Raw genomic sequence first — 23,150 nt, 5'->3', positions numbered from 1 at the left:
CACACTTCTTTTTTTCTGTCTGCCCTGCTCCTGGTAACCTCATGGGAAAGGGTGTGGTAGGAAGGCTGAATGAGTTTGACCTTGTAGGGTCTCTTTTTTCCAAACACAATATTTTTTTGATGTATATTTTAGTAATTAAATTATGTGTACTGGACGTAGAATAATCACAGCATTGTCCTTTTGAAGCCACCGTTTGGTGCCTGCCAATAGCCCCTATCTTGACATACTGGTTTAATCTGTGATCTTGGAAGACATCATGAAATATAAACACCCATGTATGGGACAGGACACAGACACTACAGGTGACACAAAATATCTCCAATTATACATATTTCCCCTGCCTTTAAAATGTCAACCCTTAAATTACTTACTCCCAGTTACACTACAGGACCAGTTTTGTGAGCTCACATTGGCCCTGGTGACTTTCTTGCTCTGAGTGGTCATGTGCGTGACTTCCAGGACAGCACATGAGCGATCATCTTGAAGTATAAAGGAATATAATATTACCCATAGTCATCACAGTACTGATTTGCATATAGATGCTCGAAGAAGAGACTTCACTATCCATCCCTTGTACATGAGGGTTGGAGTTTCTGATGTTGAATCTAGGTTCTCTGCTTCAGATGGAGGCATGCATACAGGTCTTTCTGCTGTAATATACTATTGTTCTGCAAGTGCTCACATAAATTATTTGTTTGTTAAAAGAAATGTGATTTTTATATGTAGATATCCATTATGCTGTATTAAATTCACAAAACAAAATTCTTATGGATTTTTTTACTATATGAATTTAACTGACGAACGCCTCCAATATCTCCTCCTATTAATGCCCTCCTCTAGCTATCTCAATACCCAATACCAATCTCAAACCTGACCTTATTAAACTGGATCCTGCTAAATCTCAACTTATGAGACACAAATAACAACAGCCCATCTACGTTGTGCCTCAGTGAACTGATAGGCTGCATTCTCAGGCACACTGGTTCAGCCCACAAAATAGCTGCATTGCTTTGTGTAGGTGACAGGTTCATTTTAAGCTGGTAATGAGTTATTTACAATTCTTACAGGCATATTTAATACGCAGAACTATCAGAATAATGTATGTTACGCTTTTAAGGGGTATATTTAACAAAGTGTGATGGTGCACTAACGTGCACTTAACATACAATTCATGCCCCGATGTGTCCCCCGCATATTTATTAAAGATGCATCGCAGCAGATATCGTGGATATCTGCTGCTTTGCATTCTGCTTCGTTTTGGGGAGCAGTCACCATTCAATAGTATGGTGACTGCTCCCTTTTGCAATCTAACAAGTTCCGAAAAATAGTTTTTTTCGGGAACTTGTCTTGATAATGTACACCAGCTGAAGCTGGTGTACATTATCATATATGAGAAATCTCAGTGCTGTCAGCTCTGCTCCGAAGAGCAGAGCTGGACAGCGCATGTGTGGAGGGATCATGTGATCCCTCCCTGTCAATCACAGCTCTCTCTCTGCAACGATAGTTGCAGAGACAGAGAGGGGATCCTTGTGCGCATGTCCAGTTCTTGGAACTGGACATGCGCAATTAAAGAATGAAGAGAAGACCCGGAGACAGCGCTTCGGAAGAGGGGGGTAAGTATGGTTTTTTACATCACAGAAACAGCAGTTTTTCGGAACTGCTATTTCTGTGCAGGGTTGTACATAAATGTGAGAAGTAGTTCAATCCTTATCATTGCGATAAGGATTGAAAACTATTTTTCACTTTATGTTAATATTGATAAATGTGCCCCTATATATCTTAATTAGCATCAGTATCTATTTACAACCTCAAAGCTGGTTTGTTTTGGTAGATATAACTTTGTTTATACTTCATTCCGTTACTCTTATACGAGATAAAAAAAAATACTTAGAACATGTCATTTATCATTACACTACGTCTGGGATGTTTGACCAGTAACTTAATACTGCTATGTGCTTTTGATTCAAGAGCTCAGCGTTGTTCTTGGAAAGTGTATAGTATTTGGTTTACTTCCTTGTTCCTGTGGTTATCCATTAACTTGATTGCTAGCGCTGCGGCTGAAGAAAGAACGGTTACAAATGTGTTTACACTTATTTTCCTACTGCCTTTGCAAGGAGTTTAGTTTGTAAAGATTTCCAGGCAAGATTTTTATTACTCCTATTTTTGAAAAGATCATAGAGCAACTGAAAAATGTGCACATATGCTAAACAGCTGGCAAGTGATTAAAATGGAATAAATCACTATCACATTAAAAATGCACTATTAATATTCACAAAAAGTAGTAATATGAGCTAAGAGGGCTATTGTGAAGGAATAATTTTCATATTTATTTATTTTTTAAATGCGTACCTTTCAGAGATCCTTGTAGAGTTTAAAATCGCTATATTGCACTCTGCTGCATAGAAAATATAAATGCATTGCTAGATGCATGTCAGCCATTTCTGTGCTGTACCCCCTCGGATTGCAGAAGGTGACACAGTCCAGCTCTGGGACAGAATAACCCCTACAGATAATTTGTTTTACCCCTAATAGAGCTTGTTAGTTCGGCATGCACAACTACACAAACCACTGTCATTGAAATGCTCAAAACTCAAGCTACACTTATGTCCATGTTATGTATCTTAACATTGTTTAAATTACAAGAATTCTTTTCAGACTGAATAAACTTATTTAGTGGTTCTTTTAAAGCTGTACTACCACCAAGTATATATATTTTTAATATTATTATTTAAATAACTTGGTGATTCCCCTACAAAGAGCCCTGGGAACTAATCCAGGCAACATTTTTCCAGGGACTCCTCCATTTCTGTAATACAGGTCCAGCTTCTCTATGCAAAACATTTGTATAAGAGTTCTGTTGGTATGTATTTTCAGGTAAACTTCTTAAACCGTCTGGTAGAAAGTTCCTAGTACAAACATTGTTGGATTGATATGTTTTTTTTTTGAGATGTAAGCAGTGCTATTTAATAAAGTATATTCAATTTAAAAAAAAATGTATTGCACTAGATCGGCTTTGTTTTTCCTCTTCACACCATTGAATACTGAGCAACCCCGGAAGGAATATAAGGGGTATAAGAAATTTGGCTGAAAATACATAAACAGAATTTTTATACAAAGTTTTGCATAAAGATTCTCACTACTAAGTGCAATCACAACTTGTGACATCACGTTTGGTGAAGAGGGGTATCACTTATCATATTAAAGCAGCATCAATTACGGTGGATATAAAATGAGGCCGACGTGAAAAATATGACTAGTAAGTGGATTTCCATCAGTGAACACTGATCTGTGATAGAACACATTAATATTAGTATTTCACATGTTTATTTTTTTAATATCAAGCTCACTTTTTTGTAAACAAATGTTCGTTAAAATATATCACACTATGTCAAATTGTCATGTTTTTTCATATATTTAACAAATACCACCTGAGGGTTTGAGGAAGCACCATACTGAATATTGGAAGAAGGACTAGAAAAATATAAGTATTCAATTTTTTTTTTTAAGTTCTCTGAGAGCAACACTAATCGCGCTGAATACTCTCTTTTTTAGTTTACACATTCCAAGATGCCTAAAAAACAAGAAAATAGGATAGGTCCAGTTTAGAAGACATTAAAACTCCTGAACCTGCTGTATCTGATCTTCCAAACGACCGGGGCCCTTTAATAATTATGTTAGCAAACATGTTATAAATATGGAAACTCACTAGGTCACAATCACATTGTGTGACTGCTTTCCTGTGTCACCATGCTTTAAGCTGTATATTACATACCTAGTGTGTGACAACATTATTATCTCACACAAGATGGTGCTAATGTGCCATACAATCAGAACGCAGAGATTCCCCTCTTTGTATAATGAAATGCTTCCTGTCACATATGCAGCATTGTTAATCTCAGCTAACAAAGACATAGTACACCCAATTGTATGTATACATGTACTGCTCAGTAATTAAGAGGATGAACTGAAATCATATAACAGCACTGAGACTATGTGCTTGATTCCAACCAGGCACTATCTGTGTAAAATGTGTATATTCTAGGATGCAATTCACGCTGTCTATTCATATTCTCTTTATAAGTTAATATTTATTTAAGAATAGTATTTAAAATGAAAAATAAAAACTATATATTATAACAAAGTTCAGATAAAATATTGCAATGGGATTTGTAGCTCAATAAAGTACTTCTGGACCGGTGGTTGGCAACAGGAAGCCCGCGGGTCGCCAGTGGCAGAGCGAGACTTTGAACCTCTCTGACTTATTCACTTCTTTCTTATAAAGCAGAGAATAAGACTGAATGGGGACAGCTGGCTTCTGGGTCATATAACCTGGTCTGCACTCTGCTCAGTGGTCACACAGCAGAAGTTAGTATGTATCACATGCTCTCCCTCCTTCCTCTACAGGCTCCGAAATAAAGGGAAGCATTTTTACTAAAGGTTACAAGATTAGCTAGACAGTGGGGACATGTGGGGAAGTTTGAGTGGCATTTAGGGAGGTCTGGGTGGCATGTGGGGGAAGTCTAAGGGGCATGTGGGTAGGTCTGCATGGCACCTGAGGTCATATAGGTGGACTGTGTAGCATGCAGTGGGATTTTTGAGCAAGTGATGGCCAGTTTGGGATTAGTGATGTGCGGATGGCAAGGTTGTTTTGGGACTGTTTTTTAATTTTTGGAATAAACACCATTGAAGTATGTCAGGTTGCCCATCTCAGATACATACGCACAACAGCAATGTGTTCCTGCAAATTATAGTAAAACCCAAACAGTTAAATTTCCAGATATGAACTATGAAGGCAAAATATGTTGTTTGATGTTAATCTGACTTTCCACTCCCATTACAGAGAGTGGTTGTACCCGACACATCTTTAGCATAGTGTCTTGATGTGACGTTATACAGGTTTAAAGCTGAAAATGCCGTTGATTGAGCTACTGTGATAAGCCCTGCCCCTGTATATGAATCAACCAACCCACACAGTGTATTTCTGAAAAGTCAGTCTGCCCAGTTGTCAGTCACTGTGTGTTTGCTGTATTAGAGACGCGACTCCCTTGTAACATGGCAACACAATGCACATGAATTAAAAAGAGCAGGGTGGAAATATTTAGTTAAGTTTGAACAATGCAATCATGTATTGAACACAAAGCCTTTGATACATATTAATGTGAATTGCTCTACTTGTGTTTTAAAAAGTGCACAATGTGGTTTTATAATAAACACATTTATGCACACATACTTCTGAGAAGTGCAATGCATATTTTAGTTTTTGGAGAAGTAGTAAAAGTTTTAATTAATTTTAGTTCCACGGAATTCTGTCTTTATAGCTTTTCCAATACAGACTGATCTTGATTTCAAAAGAGGAACATAACCAGCCCCTAATCCCAATGCTTTACCTCCCCACAGTAAAAGACGTCCACACAGCAGACTTGAGGAGATAATTGCGGATTGGATTACAATGAGCTGTGTGGTTGAAATCCTTCCCGTAGACTTTTTTCTGCTATAGATGTTTATATTGTGTACAATAGATCCTGCAACAGAACTATGATTCATTTCTCTGCCAGTGGAATTTAGACTTAAAGACTGGAGGATAAATGAAACAAAAGCAGCTTCAAAATATCAGGAATCATTATTCTTTCAAGCTGAATAAGTATATTTAAAATTTCAAACAGCCTACTGTAGAATTCATCCTAAAATAGCAGTATTCAAGTATCTCAACAAAGTTAAAAGTGGAAAGTACAAAAATGCTCAGACTATTTTACATTTAAAAATAGATTTTCAAGAAACACTTAAATAAAGTACTCTGAGAGATCATAGAAAGAATAAGTGATTACTGTGTTTTGCTAGTCATCCTGCATTATTGACAGGGCTGTAAAAAGACAGGTTCACTGGTGCTGAAAGTGCGATTATTATGAGATTAGCCAGACTAGGACTGACCACTTTCGTTACCCTGCGATCTAGGTTATCCTATATTAATGGGCTTCTTATATTAGCTGTACGAGCATTAATCTTCAATAATTTGACCATGTGATGGGCAACAAGTATTTCACCAACATCTTACGAGTGCAATTCCTTCAACAGAAAAATATACATTTCCTTATACAAATACATAACATTTCCCAAAGAAGGAGAAAAACATGGGCCACTGGTTTAGGAAGCGAAGTGGGACTGGTTGTTTACAAAGAGTTTTTATAACCCATTAAATATAACTCACTTTGACAAAGGGCTAAAGCAGTGTGAAAACTGCAAAGTTATACAATAAAAGAGCTACTGGGCAGTGACTGTATGTCCCCTAGATGCACTGATTGTTGTTACTGTACACACTGGATGTCAGAGTTGGCAGTGTCTGAGCTCTCTGTTGTTGGGTACTTCTCCTTCATAAATATGTTATATGGGAGTTCTGGCTAGTTATGTTGGGTTTATTGGGCTTGGTGCAGATCAGTTGACCTTATTAATCCTCTCCTAATTTAATAGCAGAGAGAGGGGTATATTTACTAAACTGCGGGTTTGAAAAAGTGGAGATGTTGCCTATAGCAACCAGATTATATCCGTCATTTTGTCTAATGTACTAAATATATGATATATAGAACCTGATTGGTTGCAATAGGCAACATCTCCAATTTTCAGACCTGCAGTTTAGTAAATATACCCCAAAAAGTTAAAGTAGGCCACTGTCTCATGAAAATTTCAGAAGCGTACGTTACCCAATTTATGCAAACACCATTCCCAAATATCTATATTGTGTTCAATTCATTTGTACCCAAACTTGCCTAATAAACACTACAAACATTGGCTTTACGCACAGTTTAAATAAAAGCATCACAAAACATGATCACTGCCAACCCAACTGCTAATTATATCAAATTTTTCAGTACTAGTCATAGAGATGATGCATGCAGTTTCAGAAAATACCAATTTGATGATGGTTTAGTTATATAGACCTCTTGGACATATATTAAATTATTTAGAAGTCATTCTCCTCTTGTTGCTGGTAGGAACTATTACCAAGATATTATTGAAATACGGTAGATACGGATTGACCTGGCTATCCTGACTAGTAGGCTGGTCCCTACCGTTGTAGATGTAGGGCCCAGTATGAAACAGGGCAGACAAATGAAGGGGAGCAAAAGCAGCATAATGGAGGGCACAGATTGAAAAGGGTGAGACAGACGAAGGCAGCATGATGGAGGGCACAGTGTGAAAAGGGTGAGACAGATGAAGGCAGCATGATGGAGGGCACAGTAAAAGTAGCATGATGGAGGGCACAGTAAAAGTAGCATGATGGAGGGCACAGTAAAAGTAGCATGATGGAGGGCACAGTGTGATACAGGAGAGACAGATGAAGGGGAGCAAAAGCAGCATGGAGGGCCCAGAATGACACAGGGAATACAAATGAAGGGGAGCAAACCCAGCATGAAGGGCACAGTGTGAAAAAAAAGGGAGACAGGTGAAGGGGAGCAAAAGCAGCAGGGAGGGAACAGTGTGAAACAGGAAAAACATGAAGGGGAGAAAAAGAAGCTTAGACTTGAATATTTGACCCAATTGGGGGTTTCAGTTTGACATGCCTGTATTACAGCTTATACAGAAACTGGATACTAAACGTATCCAACATGACAAGATCATGATACAATTCTATTATACCATTTAGAGACAATGACACTACACCTCCATAACATGGCCTGATCTCTGGACATGATCATGATATTACAATATATAAAGACATTGGGCACTACTGTCGAAGTCGTATAATTGGATGAACGAAAGTATATTGGTTAATATTGTTTTAGTGGTCGATTGCACTCAGTATGCCAAACTACACGTGGCATATGGCGATCGCAAGGTAAAATACGCACGTACACACTCGCATTACAACATTTAGTTATTTATATAATTCATATTGGTTCCGTTACACAGTAATTTATGAGCAGATAGTATTTCGTTTATTATTAGTTTATATAATATGATTATATGTACACTTCAGTGTTATTTAAGGTTCAGGTTATAGGAAAGGTGTCATGTCTAGTATCATATTAAACCCCTATTCATCAGCAGCTGTCCGGTTCATTCGGCGAAGAGATAGCACATTGCATACTCAAGTTATTGTTGTTAGGGAATAAACTTTTAATATAATGCTGGCTGTAAAATGCTAATGGACTGATTGTAATTGGAGTTTTGGCGGGAAGAACAGAGCTCATCCCCTGAAGAGATGACCCCCACCTTTGGATTCCTTAGATTGAACCAGCCTATGACCTGTTTACCCTGGACCCATCTGAAGTCTGGACCTATAGAAACAAGCCACGTCTCTATTGTTCACTCTGTAACACTGAAAGTAAATATAATCATAGCTGCACTCCCACTAACCTCAGTCTACTCTGATCACAGTATTCAAGGGTGAACTACTGTTCACTGGTGCCCGTGGTTAGCGCAGCGGTATGTATGTATCTTTTGGTATTGGCTGTACTGTACTGTATCATAATATAATCATGTATTGAACTGTTAAACTTTGCATCTGCTAAAATAAATCACTTTGTGCGTTAGAAACACAATACAATCACTTGGGCAATGCTTATTTGAAAACGATACAATTACTTTAATACTACATTTACCCAACATGACCTGACCATTAGACATGATTATGATACAATTCTATTACGTTGTATACAGACTTTGGACACTACATTTAGAGGCGATTTTAGGGAGGGACTATTTCCAGGCATTTAACAATGTAATCACTTAATAGACATATGTTATGTGATGTTTGGATCTTTAAATATTTGCTTGGCATCTCTTTATTCTGATTTTGCTTGAGAAAGAGTATGTACACTTTGAAATGCTGCAGTAACAAACAATGAACTTCATTGAATTTGGACATTCAAGTCTACATTACTTTTAGAGTGCTTCGATTTTACTTTGTTGTTTTAAAAGGCCTAAATTAGTAGACCATTTCAGGAGTACCTACATATTTATTTCAAGTTACCGTTTCAAATTGTTTATGAAATTATCTTTCCACTGAACAGAGAGTGTATTTATGCACTTTCCATATGTATATGGCAGCCAAGTGAAACATGGCAATATACTAATATACTAATGAAAGTTGTAATATCCAGAAACTGGAAACACTGAAATATATTTACCTGTGTTATTGAGAGCCCAAGATTTCAAAGTGACATGAAAACTATTCTCTAAAACTGTGCTTTTTCTCTGAATACAAAGTATTATACGTCATTATCAGATAACAATCCTAACATTTACATCAAAATGCTTTCAAGCATAGAGCCATTAAAGGGGTTTCCCCCCGACAAGGCCAGAGATAATCCAGATTAGCTTTTTAGAGTGGTCTTCCCAGGCTATAAGAGAAATAAAACAATCTGTCCATTCTGTATATAAATAGGAATTAATCCAGCTCAGCACTAGATTAAATTTCATAAAAACTGACACAGGACTTTGATCAACCAGGTTAACAGGGGAAAACTACATCTGTGTTTAAAACTTCCCTGTAACATGCAAATCAAGCACTAAAACAATATAAAAACTTGAGCGTTCAGGCAGTGATACTAAATTACTGTCAACAATGGATTATGGGTCTATTTATCAAAGGAAGAAAATCTCTTTAGCCAGCAAAAATGGGCTTGATTTACTTTTGCCCTATTTACCAATGGGGCTAGCACTGGCAATAAACTCCTCCATGCAAATACATGGGGAAGTCTATGCATCACCATAATGTCTGCTCTGGTTTCATCATCTAAGTATGAAATTAAGAATACTGGAAGCCACTGGCTGCGCAGGCTGGGGGCCACTTGCTGTGCAGGCTGGGAGCCACTTGCTGTGCAGGCTGGGAGCCACTGGCTGCAAACATGGAGTTGATCTGGCCCTGTATGAGGTTAAATGCTGACATTGGGACCCGTTGGCTTGTGATTTAGAGTTTGATTTGGGGCATATAGTTACTAAAGCATTTATGAGGTAGCATGATGTGATTTGTGCATTTGTACTTGAAGCATATAATCAATGTAATTTGTGAGATTATGAGTTGTAATTAGTAATGAGAATTGTGCTATTTGTGCCCAATGAGAATTGTATTGGGAATTGTAATGGTATCTGAGATACACACACACACGATTAAGGTATTTTTACACATATTCATGAGGAATACAATTCAGGGTAAAGGAAAATTGAGGATGACTAGTACATTGACTGTTATGTCAACAAGAATATAAAAATAACATAGCAAATGATACATGTGAGTGCAATCTTTTGATATATTTCTATAGTATGGGGAATAAAAGAAGAGGGATATGGCAAACAAGAGAGGAAAACAACGTTCACTTTCCCTCCTTCAGATGCCTCTACCCTACTCTACAGTTCGCTCTCTCTCCTCCTATTCTCACAGTTCATTGTTTACTCTCTACCGCCTGCAATTCTCTCACTTACCTCTGCTAGCAAGAGCAACTATCTCCCCTCTGTGAGTGAAAGCCTCTCTCCATCTTCCTCCAATCAGCGTGTGGCAACTTCCACCATCCTCCAATAAGAATGTGACAGCCTCTCTTCCTGCTGATTGGAAGGGTAGAGGAAGCTGATTGGAGGAAGGGGGAGAAAGGCTTCCACTCACAAGGGAATGGGGGAGAAAGTTGCTGTTGTAACAGCTGAGGGAGGGGGGGTGTTAAGGGCATCAGAGGGGGAAAGAACTGTTTTTCCCCTCCTGATTGTCATATCCCTCTTCTTTTATTCACCATGATGTAACAACTGTGCCCACATAGAGAATACATACCCATCCAACCCACCCAGCAAAGCTACTTGTAAAAATTTCTCCTGTGTTGACGTCATTGGCTGAGGTTAGCTGGGACACAAATGCACAGATCCCCTCAGACTGGCCTGGCAAAGCATAAGTTAACACTTACCGCTTTGGGCCAGGAGTCCTAAGAGTTAACTCAACTGCCTCAGCGAGATTCTAATAATAAATCATGGGCATAGTGGTTTCTATGGCAACATAAGACCAGCCCCATCGCCATGTATTAGTAAATAGACCCCTTAGTGCAGGAGGATACCAGGCAGCTCCGCAGAGCAGCAAGTGTCTTCTCTCCTCCTCTCACTCTTATCCGGCAGATTAATCACACAACGTTGTAGTAAGACAGCAAGGAAGACTCTCCTCTCCAATCATCTGCATTGCTGTCTGTAATCCCGCAAACACTTTACCCTCTGCTGTTTTATGCTGTGAAATATGAAGCACATAAGAGGCGTTTTGTCATAGAAGTTTTAGCTGGAAGCAATCCCATAAAAAATTAGGTTAGAAAATGTGTCCTTAAATGAAATAATAAATGAAGCACATAGTAATTCTAAAAGATAGCAAATCTAAATGATACCTAATTAGACCCAAATTATCCTCTCCTTATGATTACGTCCTATGAGTCACGGATTTAAAGAGCTGTGAATATTAAACAGGCCTGGAGAAATCTTACTGTATGAACAGATTTAAAATAGAACGATGAACACATAGACCAATTAGAAGATGGTAACATCAAATATAAACTTACAGTGGGATAAGGGTGCTAACATGGTTTAGCCATGGGAGATATGAAGGAGGGAGAGGCTTTCAGTGCAAAGGAGAGCAACTGATTGTCCTATAAAGAGCACTGGACCCTCACCCCTCAAACCTCTCCCTGCCTATTGTTGTCAAAACTAGTTGGCATTCAACCCCATTTATGCGCAAAGGTCCTTTACATTTGTTTTATTCATCTATTCAAGGCAACAAATCCACTCTCATTCATAACTACAAGCTAATGCAAACATGTTATGTATGGGATAATCTCTGCAAAGGATTCCCTCATAAGCACCAGGCTGAAAAATAATTTGGGTATATTTTCTGCCTTTATTTTTAGGTGATGATGTAACAGATATGAAAAGCCAGAAGGGGACCACCAGATGGATTAACATATTTACTTTATTTATAAATACATGTCAGATGCTTTCATAGAGAAATGACTGGGAAATAATTCAGCTCAGGATTAACAGAATAATAAGTACTTTATGGGGATGCCTTTTAGAGAACTGTTGAATATGTGGCTACAGATTACGAAAAAATATGTTTACATTATCCTCCTGTCTAGGATCTCCTGTAAATGAGATGTGGTGTGCACACGTGTCTGTCCAGGTGTCACTGTTGCATCATTGTCAGAATGACATTATTATAGTGAACCCATTTGCCAGTGTATTAAAGTGTACTCTTAAAAAACACAATTAACAAGATTGAAACATTTTGTATAATGTTGTTGTGACTGGATCACTTATAAATAACTTATGGTATAAATTTATTTAAAGGAAATATCGCAGGGCGCTTATTTATATAATTGCACATGCACTTATTTTTGATATTGTGTATATTTTAGTAAGGGAAATCTTTAATTTCTGAGACCGGGGGAGAGAATTATTTTTTTCTGTTTTAACCTTTCTAGAGGAAATGTCTTATTTCTGATGTATATATTTGATACAATAAGCTTTTGGAAGTCTTTTGTGTATTGTGATGTGGTGAAATGGCTTGTTTGGGATTTGTACCTTTCTTTGGGGAATGTGTATTATGCAACTGTCTGAAGAAAGGATTCATGTTAAATTATACCTTTTGACTTGCTAGTAGATTTCCTGCCTCTGAAATAAGAGGCAGGATATCACAGCAAGATTTTAAGATATCACAGATAAGCGTAAATATTGTTAGCTTTGCAATACATGTAAATCTATGTTTTGGTAAACGGGTTACACCCTGATTCTAAAAATAGCCTGCAAGGCCGTATCGAAAAAAGTATAAAAAGGTAGCCCTTGTAAACTGAAATGTATCATTCTGATGTTCCATCTGACCTGACCCCTGATACCTTTAATCAGTGGAACTGTCCTTGTCAGGGCACCTGAGCAATAAACATCACTCTGCTTCAAGACCCTGCTTGACAATTTCTTCAATATTGCTGTAATCCTGTGACCTGCTGATTAGACCCTAAATCTAATCCGTTCTCCGGCTGTTTCTGAGGTTTGGACCCAGATCTTCAGTACCACTGCTCTGCCTCTACCCAGCAGCTGGCCAGTGTGATAGGCCAAGGGGATCCATCCACAGCTCCCTGATCCATAGTAAGAGGTACCAGCCCAAGTGTACCAGCACGGGAGTACACTAGCAGCAACAGTTACCCGGAAGGAACGTGGTTCTGGGCGCCATAAAGGAGCCCAGTGGTGGCAGCAGACTCCTCCTACTGTGGCAGGAGTGGGGCATTCGGAATAATGAAAGGGGACGGTGGCAAAGTAAGCCCAGCCGGTTCCCAGCAACAGACAGACAGGGTGGCATAAGCTGTCCATCCTGTCACAGTTGTAAACAATGTCACATGACTGAACTTTGCAATTTATTTGATTAGAAAAGTTATATTTACTATATTCATTAAAGGCTCTATAAGTTCCACAATGTTTTTATGCTTAATATTGGAGAATGTGTATGCACATGTATATGTGGTATGAGCAAACCTAGGTAGCTGTGTCTGCTATTATTTCCATCCTTCCAACCTAATCACGCCCCCAAAGACATTAAATAATGACCATTAGCTACCAGGGGATATCACCAGACTATATGATGGTAATTAACACACATAATTAAAGCTCACAGGTGGCTTTGAGAGAAAAAGGGGGAATTACAAAACAAGGACACTTTATTGAAGATAAACTCTGCAAACAGAGTTAGTTATAGCAATAGTTTTTATAGGAGCCATAGAAACCCATGGAACATGATTGTTATTCTTATACATTTGTGTCTAAATAATGCCATTAGTCAGGGAAAATAAGACACAGGGCAAATTAGTGTCTTTACATCGCACCGACAGACAAAGCTCTGCTGCGGCCAGTGGTCACATGCTAGTAATAGAGCAGGTTGAACAGTAAACTGTGGATGCATTGATGACGGCATGTATATAATGTGAGAAAAAGAACATTGCTGCTGTCACTAAGGCTGGATACACCAGGTTTTTCACCCAAGTATCAGGCTAATCACACGATAAATGGCTGTTCGTCCCGATATCACATTAGTATTTACACTCCAACTATGAATGATTATCGCTCCAAAGCCCATAGCGTTGTCTGATTTGATTTTATAAACAGACTAAACATCTCGGTAAATGATGGAATGATGTTGTTCCAATTCTGCCGTGTGTACGCACTCACAAACAGCAGTGCAGGCAGCTCTCCACAGTCACAATCTTTTTAGCCAGTGGTTATGACAGATGAAGAGCACAGATCTGAGGGTAAATCCTGTAAAACGTGTATAGTGTGTACACATGAATAGACATGCTGATCGGGACTTTCAGTCGTTGGTAAAATCGTTAACGATATCGCATCCGGAGACACTTTCTGTAGTGTGCACCCAGCCTAACTAGCTTGGGTGTCCAAAAGGATAAACAAATGAAGAAACTGGTACAAGTAAATGAACAAACCAATGAAGTTATTGGTACAATGGCTCAGTCCACTGTCTAGATAACATGCACAATAATCCTAGATCAGTGTGGAGTTCAGATAGCAAGAAGAATACAGACACTAAATGAAAAATTCTGTATGACAGCTGAAGCACTAAGCTCAGCTGAATCCACAGTGTTCATACTCACGTTCATTCATATTGTAGCTGGAGAGGTCAGGGTAACTCCTTTGTGTAGGTTTAGCAGCTGAAAAAAAATATATAGTTACATTACACTATCCTGTTGAGATATATTTTATGATACCATGACAGGAAAGCTAAGTGGTAACACATAAGGCCTGAATCATTAAGGAAAGCAAATAAATAAAAAAAAAAAAATAACTTCGCACCTTGGAAAACCATGTTGCATTGGAGAGGGAGGTAAATTAAAAATATGTGGAAGATTTATATATTTGGGGTAGAGCATGTCCTAGATCAACTATAAATTTCAGTGTCAGTATAAAGTTATCAAGTATTTGTGTGCTACATGGCAACAAAGTCAGTATTTTCTTTATGTACAAAATAATAAACTAATTTGCACCCCTTGCATTGTAACATGGTTTGTCCAGGATCAAATTTACTCATTTTTCTGCCTTGCTCTTCTTAATGACTCAGGCCCATAGTATTTATTAATTCTGTGTAACATAAAGAACATCTCTCTGTTTGAGTGACATGTTGAAAAACATTATAGAATCATTTGGGTTCTAGGAAGTGTGACACAAGGTTAATCTGTACTGGAAACCATTAATTGTGAGGCATGACTCCACCATGTATGTAAAGATTTCTGTATCCCCTTACCAGCCTGGAGGTGGTGCCACAATTTAGGAACAATAAAGTAAATGTATTGAAAGAAGCGGAGGATAATTAATATGGGTGATAAGCAAACTTCATTTTAATTGAAAATTAAAATCTTCCGACAAAATCTTCCTTCGCTTTTAAACATTCAAATATTTGTTGCTGCGATTCTGAGATAATTTATTAAGGTTAGGGTCTGTCACAACCAAAAAATCACGTCCGCTGGTTTGGTGTGTTGTCCAGCATGGCACAGCTGTGAAACAACTGGGAACCATTGTCTTACATGAAGCACCCGGTCAATCGTCACATAGATTTTATTCCAGTGATTTCCTACAGTCATTTTCTACACAATGCAATTAAAGAAGAACTGAACACAAACAAGTTACACACAATCTACAGACATTTGCTCCATAAAATAACTTTTATTTTATGTCCTGGATGTAGTTCTTATTATCTGGTCTCATTCTCTCTGTAAGAACAATGTCACAACACCACTTCTCTTGTTATGAATAGTAATTCTCATTATCTTGTCTTATCGTGCTTTACTCTGTATGCATGGAGAACAGCACAATAGAAATTCTCAGTATATGCTCCTAGTTTATGTGGGGAATTCAATGAGCCGTGAGGTGCCGCCCGACATCACCACTATGTCCGGATGAGTACAATTGTTGGTCATTACGGTAAGGAATCTCCAATCATTTTCCTGAGCGCATCTATGAGATTTCAGCCTGAACATCAGTGCAGTGTGTCTCCATCGTGTTTCGGAGCCACATCATGCTGAATTGTATTTCCCCCTATGTGTGTGTGAAACTACACAGTGCCACGTGTCTTTTCAGTATGCGGATGTAATTCTTAGCTTTTAGTATCTATGAATAAGAGTACAGTATTGTGCCACTTCTATAGATCGTGTGCTGAATTTAATCTTCGATATCTGGCGTTGTTACTTTATTTATGGACAGCTAAAATGTATAGGTATGTTGCAGTGGCGGATCCAGGGGGGGGGCGATCGCCCCCCCTAGCAGGGGCTTGCTGCCGACAGCTACACACTGTGCAGGTCCGTTCAGCAGTGACAGTGTGCTGCCCGAATGCTCTGATTGTGTTTTAAACACAATCAGAGCAGCGGGGCAGCACACTGTCACTGCCGAGCGGACCTGCACATACTGTGCAGCCGCCGGCAGCCTTAGAAGTCGGAAAGGGGGCGAGGCCTAAATCGCCCCCTCCCCCCTACATCGCCCGGGGTATAGTCATTTCCTAGATCCGCCCCTGGTATGTTGTTCTATATGCTGTTTTTTCTGTATGTGTATGAATGACTACAAGGCACCATCGTCTATGTAATTTCCAGTATATTTGTTAGTATTTTTTTTCGCGTATTTAAAATACACTAAATGTGGTGTCTTAAATAGATGGTAACCGAGTCCTATTTTGTATCCCAAATAGTATAAATTTCCATTTGTTTATTATATCTTGTAACACTTGATTAAATGCCAGCTGATCTGTTATTACATATAGGTGTCTCTTTCTTTGATTAAATGCATTGTTTTAACTTAGTACTGAAAATAAGGATAATGTGTGGCCCTTCTGAAGGCATATTAAATTATTGTTACACACTATAACAAACAAATTGCGCAATAGAGCAGGAAGGTGCTGGGGGCCGCAGGTATAGGGCCACCTGTTGTACATCATTATGCTACGTGGTTAGGCTAACATGGTGGGATCAATGTGCTGTGTGATAGATCGATTGTGTTGTTTGTCTAAAAGTAAAATGATCTATCTCTATACATGGCATGGAGGCAATAGAACTCAATATGAAATCCAGCAAAAGATTTTCGACAAATGGATAAGTTACATACCTGCCAAATGACAAGCACATGGGGGGGCATGGTCCACAAATAGCATCATGTCACAATGCCATGGTTGTGCCAGCGCAGTGGGCGTGGTCAAAATTATTTGATTCATGGCAAGGTCCGGGAGAAAGGCCTGCTCTTGTGGGAGTCTGGGAGAACTACCCGAAACTCAGGAATCTCCCAGGAGAGTAGGCAAGTATGATAAATGAGTGTCTCTCTGTACACTGTTAGTGCAATAATACTTCCATGAATAAAAATTAATATTGACACTAAACAATGACCAATGGAAGAGTATAATAATGAATAACTGTAGTCATTATTATGCAACATTATTCAATCCTATGCTTTTTTATGTATAAGTTGGGCCAACTGATGGTCACATAAAATTGCCACACATTACATTATAGGTAATGATTTCTGATTTTACAATCACTTTGCCCCGTTACCATACCCTGACGTATACATACATTCTGCATAAGAATCCCGAAGCCCAATATAACATAGCATCTATATGCATCCAGCAGACACCAAATATTTCATATAAACAAAACATGTTACTTACCTTCTGTACCATTTACAGTGTGTTGAGAACGCAGTCTAATTGATCTTGATGCAACCACTTTGGCCTGTAAAACAAAAGCATATTATAACATAGGTTATTCCCACCTATTAAGAGGAAAGGAAACACGCTAGAAACACACTGTGAATCAGGGAGGGGTCATGTCATCTTGTGGGACTAAGACCCACCAGACATTACACCACTTAGGGTCACCACAAAAAGACAAAGGATGGACAGAGCAGCTATTGGCAAGCCATGGCGAGTCCACAGGAACTAGGTCCACGACAAGTGTATTAAGGTCTTTCTAGGCCACTTAGCCTCACACTGTAGATGTAGTCTGTCACTCTACATCATGTGGCATAGGGTAACCAGAAAAAAGATCAGACGAAAAACAACCAAATGAAAATTGCTCAAGGATAAAACCCCACTGACATAAATGCCCACAAGAAAAATGCTCCCATATAGTAATTAAGCATATTAATGTATTGCTATACAAAAGTGGCCTGTGTATGAAGAGGGCTTTAATGCTCTTGAGTATAAATGTTTGTAAGATAAATACAGGAAATCGTGAACAGTTTTTTCATCAACAAACTCTATTAAGAACTATGAAGATAACTCGGTGTCTGAGTGATTGGCGAAAGCTATATCCAAACACTGGGTCTTAACAATGGCGTTTTCAAGAAGCTAGAAAAACAAAGGTTATGATATAAAAACAAAAGATGGCAACATGGTTCAAGAAGCAACAGAACATTGCCATGACTCTTGTGCTCAGAAAGCAGAAAACGTTGCCAGAAGCAAAATGAGGCAAGACATGAGAGCAGCAAGTGCCACTCCACGCAATGTGATGGGACGTGTTGTCAGGGTTAAATAATGATATATTGGCCCATTTATATCTTCTCTCCCAAAAAGTCTTCTCTATCACAGAACACACGGTAATTTGCCCAATCCAAATACCATAAATGTGACATTCCTGAACTGTATAGTAAGTTGATTTTTCACTATTCAGGTGATCGAGATTAGTGCTGGAATTGAACTAAGATACCATATATGGAGATGGTACTTTGATAAAGTGCCAAATATGTTTTACCAACTACACACATGGCATGCCAAAGAGGGTAATTCATATCCACCATGTATTTACATTTTACTACTAAAAAAAAGAACATGGACACCTATAATAGAAGGTTTAAATAATGAAGCTATTCATTCCAGATCTGGAACCTCAGAAGGTTTAAGAAGCAATTAGGATTTCCTTTCCACATGCTGAGGTCAAAGGGTGTTATTTTCATCTGTGTCAGAGTCTCATTAGGAAAATCAACAATGTTGGCTTGAAGACTGAATATGAAACTAATATGAACCTAAAAATGACACTGAAGTCTCTTGCTGCATTAGCCTTTGTTCTAATCTATGATGTCAGAAGGCTTTGCGCCACATTTCCAGATGAAGCCAGCTATACTGAGGTGCTCACGTACCACTCTCCTATATATATTGAGGGTGCAGCAGGTAGAGATCCTCTGTTTCCTATAACAACATGGAATCATCATGATGCAGCCCTGAAGCGGTCGCCAAAAACTACAAACTATTGTGAGGGATTTCACAATGCTCATCATCCCCTATTCCACTGCAGTCATCCCAGCGTGTGGTTTCTGTATGATGGACTGCTGAGAGAATTGCCACAAATTAACACTGGCTAATGCACAGGCAGGTCGCTTACAGGTGAAAAAGCGGAAATAAGAGGCACTCCATGACATGGTTGTCACTTCTGTGCAGCAGTATGAGCAGGTGGAAGATAAACTAAATTACTTAAGAAGACTGGAAGATTTGCAAGATATAATTCTAACCGATTTATTATTTAATGTCGGGCTCTCTGCAGGGCACCTCTCTCATTATGGGTTAAAAAATGTATTATTACATAATTGTTGTTTCTATTAATTTTTTTTTCATTCTTAATAAAGACTGTTGATAAAAAACTGTTCAGTTTCCTGTATTTACCTCACAAACATTTACACTCACGAGCATTAAAGCCCTCTTCATACACCGGCCACCTTTGTATAGCAATGAATGAGTATACTTATATAGTAATATCAAATTACTATGTGGGTATTTTTCTTGTGGCCATTTATGCATGTGAGGTTTGTTTTCCATGTGGGTATTTTTCCATGTGGGTATTTTTCTCTGTGAGCAATTTTCTGTGTGAGTATTTTTCTTGTGGGCCATCATGTCAGTGAGGTTTTATCCGTGAGCAATTTTCCTGTGGTTTCTTTTTTTAATGTCAGCTTTTTCATAGAACCGGGCATAGGGGTGCATTGTCAATGACCAGGTAACAGAGGGGCGATGAAGGAGAATTGTTGTCAAAATAATAAACCGCAGGTTTATAGGAGGAATGCAGGTTGCTGTGGTAGATAGTGTGCAATCATAAATGTACTTTCATCTGATGTTAAGATGTTAACCTCAATTCTGACCAAGACCCAACACTAGACCTAGGCCTGGATGCCGCACTGCTCGGCTTGATTCTTCTACTGTAGATCACAGCTCCTGACACTCTACATCAGACACGGACACTGTGACATTACCGAACTGAATTTTTAGGAACAATGTCCATCCAATCCAAACCACACCGCTGAGTACCTCCATTAAAATCCCAAAAGAGATACCAAATGAGACGGGAGAGCCATAAAACTTCCCCAATTTCCACAAACATTGTTTTCCACCTTACTCAACGTATTTTTTTTCCTGCTGTAATTAGTGTCCTTACCCAAAGTACTGTCATTTATTCCTCTGGTAGCATTTACTGATTTCAATTTTAAGGCCGATATATACAAGTTTCACAGAAAACTATCCTTTAAGGAGCATTTTAAAGATACTACCGCTGACAGAGGAATGCCATTGCCCTAAAAGCAGTGCAGAAGGGAAGACTGTACCTAACTCGAATTATACTCTAGAGTGTGGTTAGTAGGATATCCTGAGCCATACACTCAGTTATGACAGGCACACGTCATAGACACTTATGCCCATTTGTGCCCATGTTTATAGCCACTTGTTTTATGTGCAAACAAACACATTCACTATCAGGCATCAATAAAACTTTATAAAACCTCTCTAATGCAGCAGAAACAATTCTCTTTCTCAAGTTATGCTTAAACATGCACACAAAAGAATAATATATGTCCACTTAACAAAGTAAGCACCAATCAGCATCAGCAGTGCTACTGCCGGAGACTATCATCATCATCGTCCGATTTTTGCACTTGCCCCTCACCATCTATGGGCATCCAGCAGACGCTGAACATTTCATATAAACAAAACATGTTACTAACATGGGTTCGCTGGCATTTATTTGTCTGTTTCCCAGTGGACATCTGTTCGCAATTAGGTGAACATGGCCTTATTTTACTCTCCCACCGCCCCCCTCTCTAGGCGAATGTTGGCATAAGTGGCAGATTTGTGGAAATCTACATGGGGCATACGCATGGGCCCAATTTCTGAGCATGTGCAGGGTAATTTCACTCTATGCAATCTGGCGCAGTACACACTCTGCATCAGTACCTTAGTGTTTAGACATACCTCCCCTGCCCATTGATTTCCTTATTGTCATCTACATACTAGCCTCACAATTATTTCAAATTTGGAGACTTTTCATCCAACTTTTACCTCAACATGGTCCTAACACAGCTCCGTCATTGGCCAACCTTTATATGCAACAATGTGAGAGATCCATAACATGTAACCACAGCTGAGGAGCTGTAGTTACATATTAACAAGAGTAAGACCAATAAAGCACATGGCATCCACCCATGTGTGCTAAAGGAACTCAGTACACTTATGGACTTACTCAAAATTGGGTCAGAATATATTTTTTTCAGGCGGGCTGCAGGGGGACCCCGGGAAGCGCGGCACCATCCAGCCTCGCTTACCGTGTTCTGCCGGCCATGGAGCGGGGTCCTCCAGCAGCACAGAGTAGTGATGTCAGGCTACTAACAAACTAGGCTGGGATAATTGTGATGTCAAACACACGTCTACAAAACAAAGGTCATACTGCTCTCACACAATTCCTTTTCAGGCTTCTTTTTCGGCATGAGCGGCACGTGTTGAAATGTAACATTTCTCAGAATGGACTGTAAGACTAATTTCATATGGTTTCTAATGACCGTCAAAAACCTCAAAGCCTGACGTTTACTATTTACTCTGGCTGTCTGCTCACACTTGTAGGCATCGGTAAGCTTGTTCCCACACAAACATCAAAAGCTCTTATCATAAAAGCAATTGTATCTTAATCTCTCTGGATAAGGTCTTATAACATTAAAGTACTTCAGGAGGTTAGCATTCATGCCAAACTATCAGAACGTGAACCATATTGGACATTGGTGAGAAGAAATCTTTAAACAATTAAGCGGTACAGGAAGTCAGAGAAGCCCTGTCCGAAATGACTGAAACGAATGTGAAAATAACACGTTTAACCATAAGCCAGATCTCATCAATTAGTAGCTCCATTAAATAGAAAGGCTGAAACTGTGCTTGGAATGTGAAGCAAGGAATTTCACAACAGAAAATGTCTATGCTCATAGGTAGCAATTCATACCTTCTTTTGTTCTCTAGCCATTTTCCTTATGTTAACACTCTGCTCCTCATTTTCATATTTTTCTGTGAAAGTGTCAAGAATGTCATAAAGTTCTGTGGCTAGCGCAGGGCGGGGCATTTGGCCAAACAAAATATCATACGCCCGAATGTCCTCCTGGCAATAAAATCTGCAAGAGACGCAATTACAATGTCACAGATAGAAAATAAAAATGTCCAGAAGACATTCAAAACACAGGATCTGAGGAAATTTCATAGCTCTGAAATCAAGGAAACAATTAGCTGGTTTAGATTTTTGGGAGAGGACGTAATTTAATCGTTTGTAGTATTTTTTTTTTACCAAAAAACTCAGCATGGTGCCTACAATTTATATGTGATGAAAACATTATGACAAAGGAAAATTTAAATGATATATGATGTAGTCTGGGATGCATTAAACAGTGATCCCATACATTATGTACAGAGCTCCATAATGGATTATCAACCTATAAGCCGTCTACGGCATTCTGCAGCTTGGACGCAGCTCGCAGTATTGCCGATACAAAAACACAATTAAAACGGTTGCTAACACCATGCCAAGTGCATGGGTCTAGGTATATTAAACGTTTAACAGCTTTTTCCCATAAAAAATATTTATCCTAATTTCTCCTTTTTGTAAATTTTCTTTTGTTAAGTTTGATCATGGCTTGACGTATCTATTTGGCCTAACTAATACAAACTGATCAGGTGAATTAAGTATGGGCACACATGTACAGTAATATATATATTCATGCAAACATTCTTCAACACAAACAACGCAATGGTGCGATGCCAAAAGTAAAATATGGCTCTATATCTCTATAAAGTAAACTGGCGAATCCTAAGCCTTCTGACATATCTAGACAATAAATCCCTTGACATTTCTATAGAAGGTAATACT

The 23,150-nt window shown here is 38.8% G+C and overlaps 1 protein-coding gene across 1 annotated transcript in view; it reads right to left on the bottom strand.

The window, feature by feature from the left end:
- The window catches only part of SH3YL1 (SH3 and SYLF domain containing 1), a 92,054-nt gene that overhangs the window by 10,048 nt on the left and 58,856 nt on the right, over positions 1-23,150 (bottom strand). The window contains exons 7-9 of the mRNA XM_075201517.1: positions 22,236-22,401; positions 17,660-17,723; positions 14,610-14,666 (exon numbers count right to left, since the gene is read on the bottom strand). Coding sequence (XP_075057618.1) covers positions 14,610-14,666; positions 17,660-17,723; positions 22,236-22,401 — 287 coding nt within the window. The remainder of the gene's footprint in view (positions 1-14,609; positions 14,667-17,659; positions 17,724-22,235; positions 22,402-23,150) is intronic.

Source organism: Mixophyes fleayi, chromosome 3, assembly GCF_038048845.1.
Source record: "Mixophyes fleayi isolate aMixFle1 chromosome 3, aMixFle1.hap1, whole genome shotgun sequence".
Taxonomy (NCBI): domain Eukaryota; kingdom Metazoa; phylum Chordata; class Amphibia; order Anura; family Limnodynastidae; genus Mixophyes; species Mixophyes fleayi.
The sequence above is the reverse complement of the archived record's forward strand: the minus strand, read 5'-3'. Positions and strand labels throughout refer to the sequence as shown.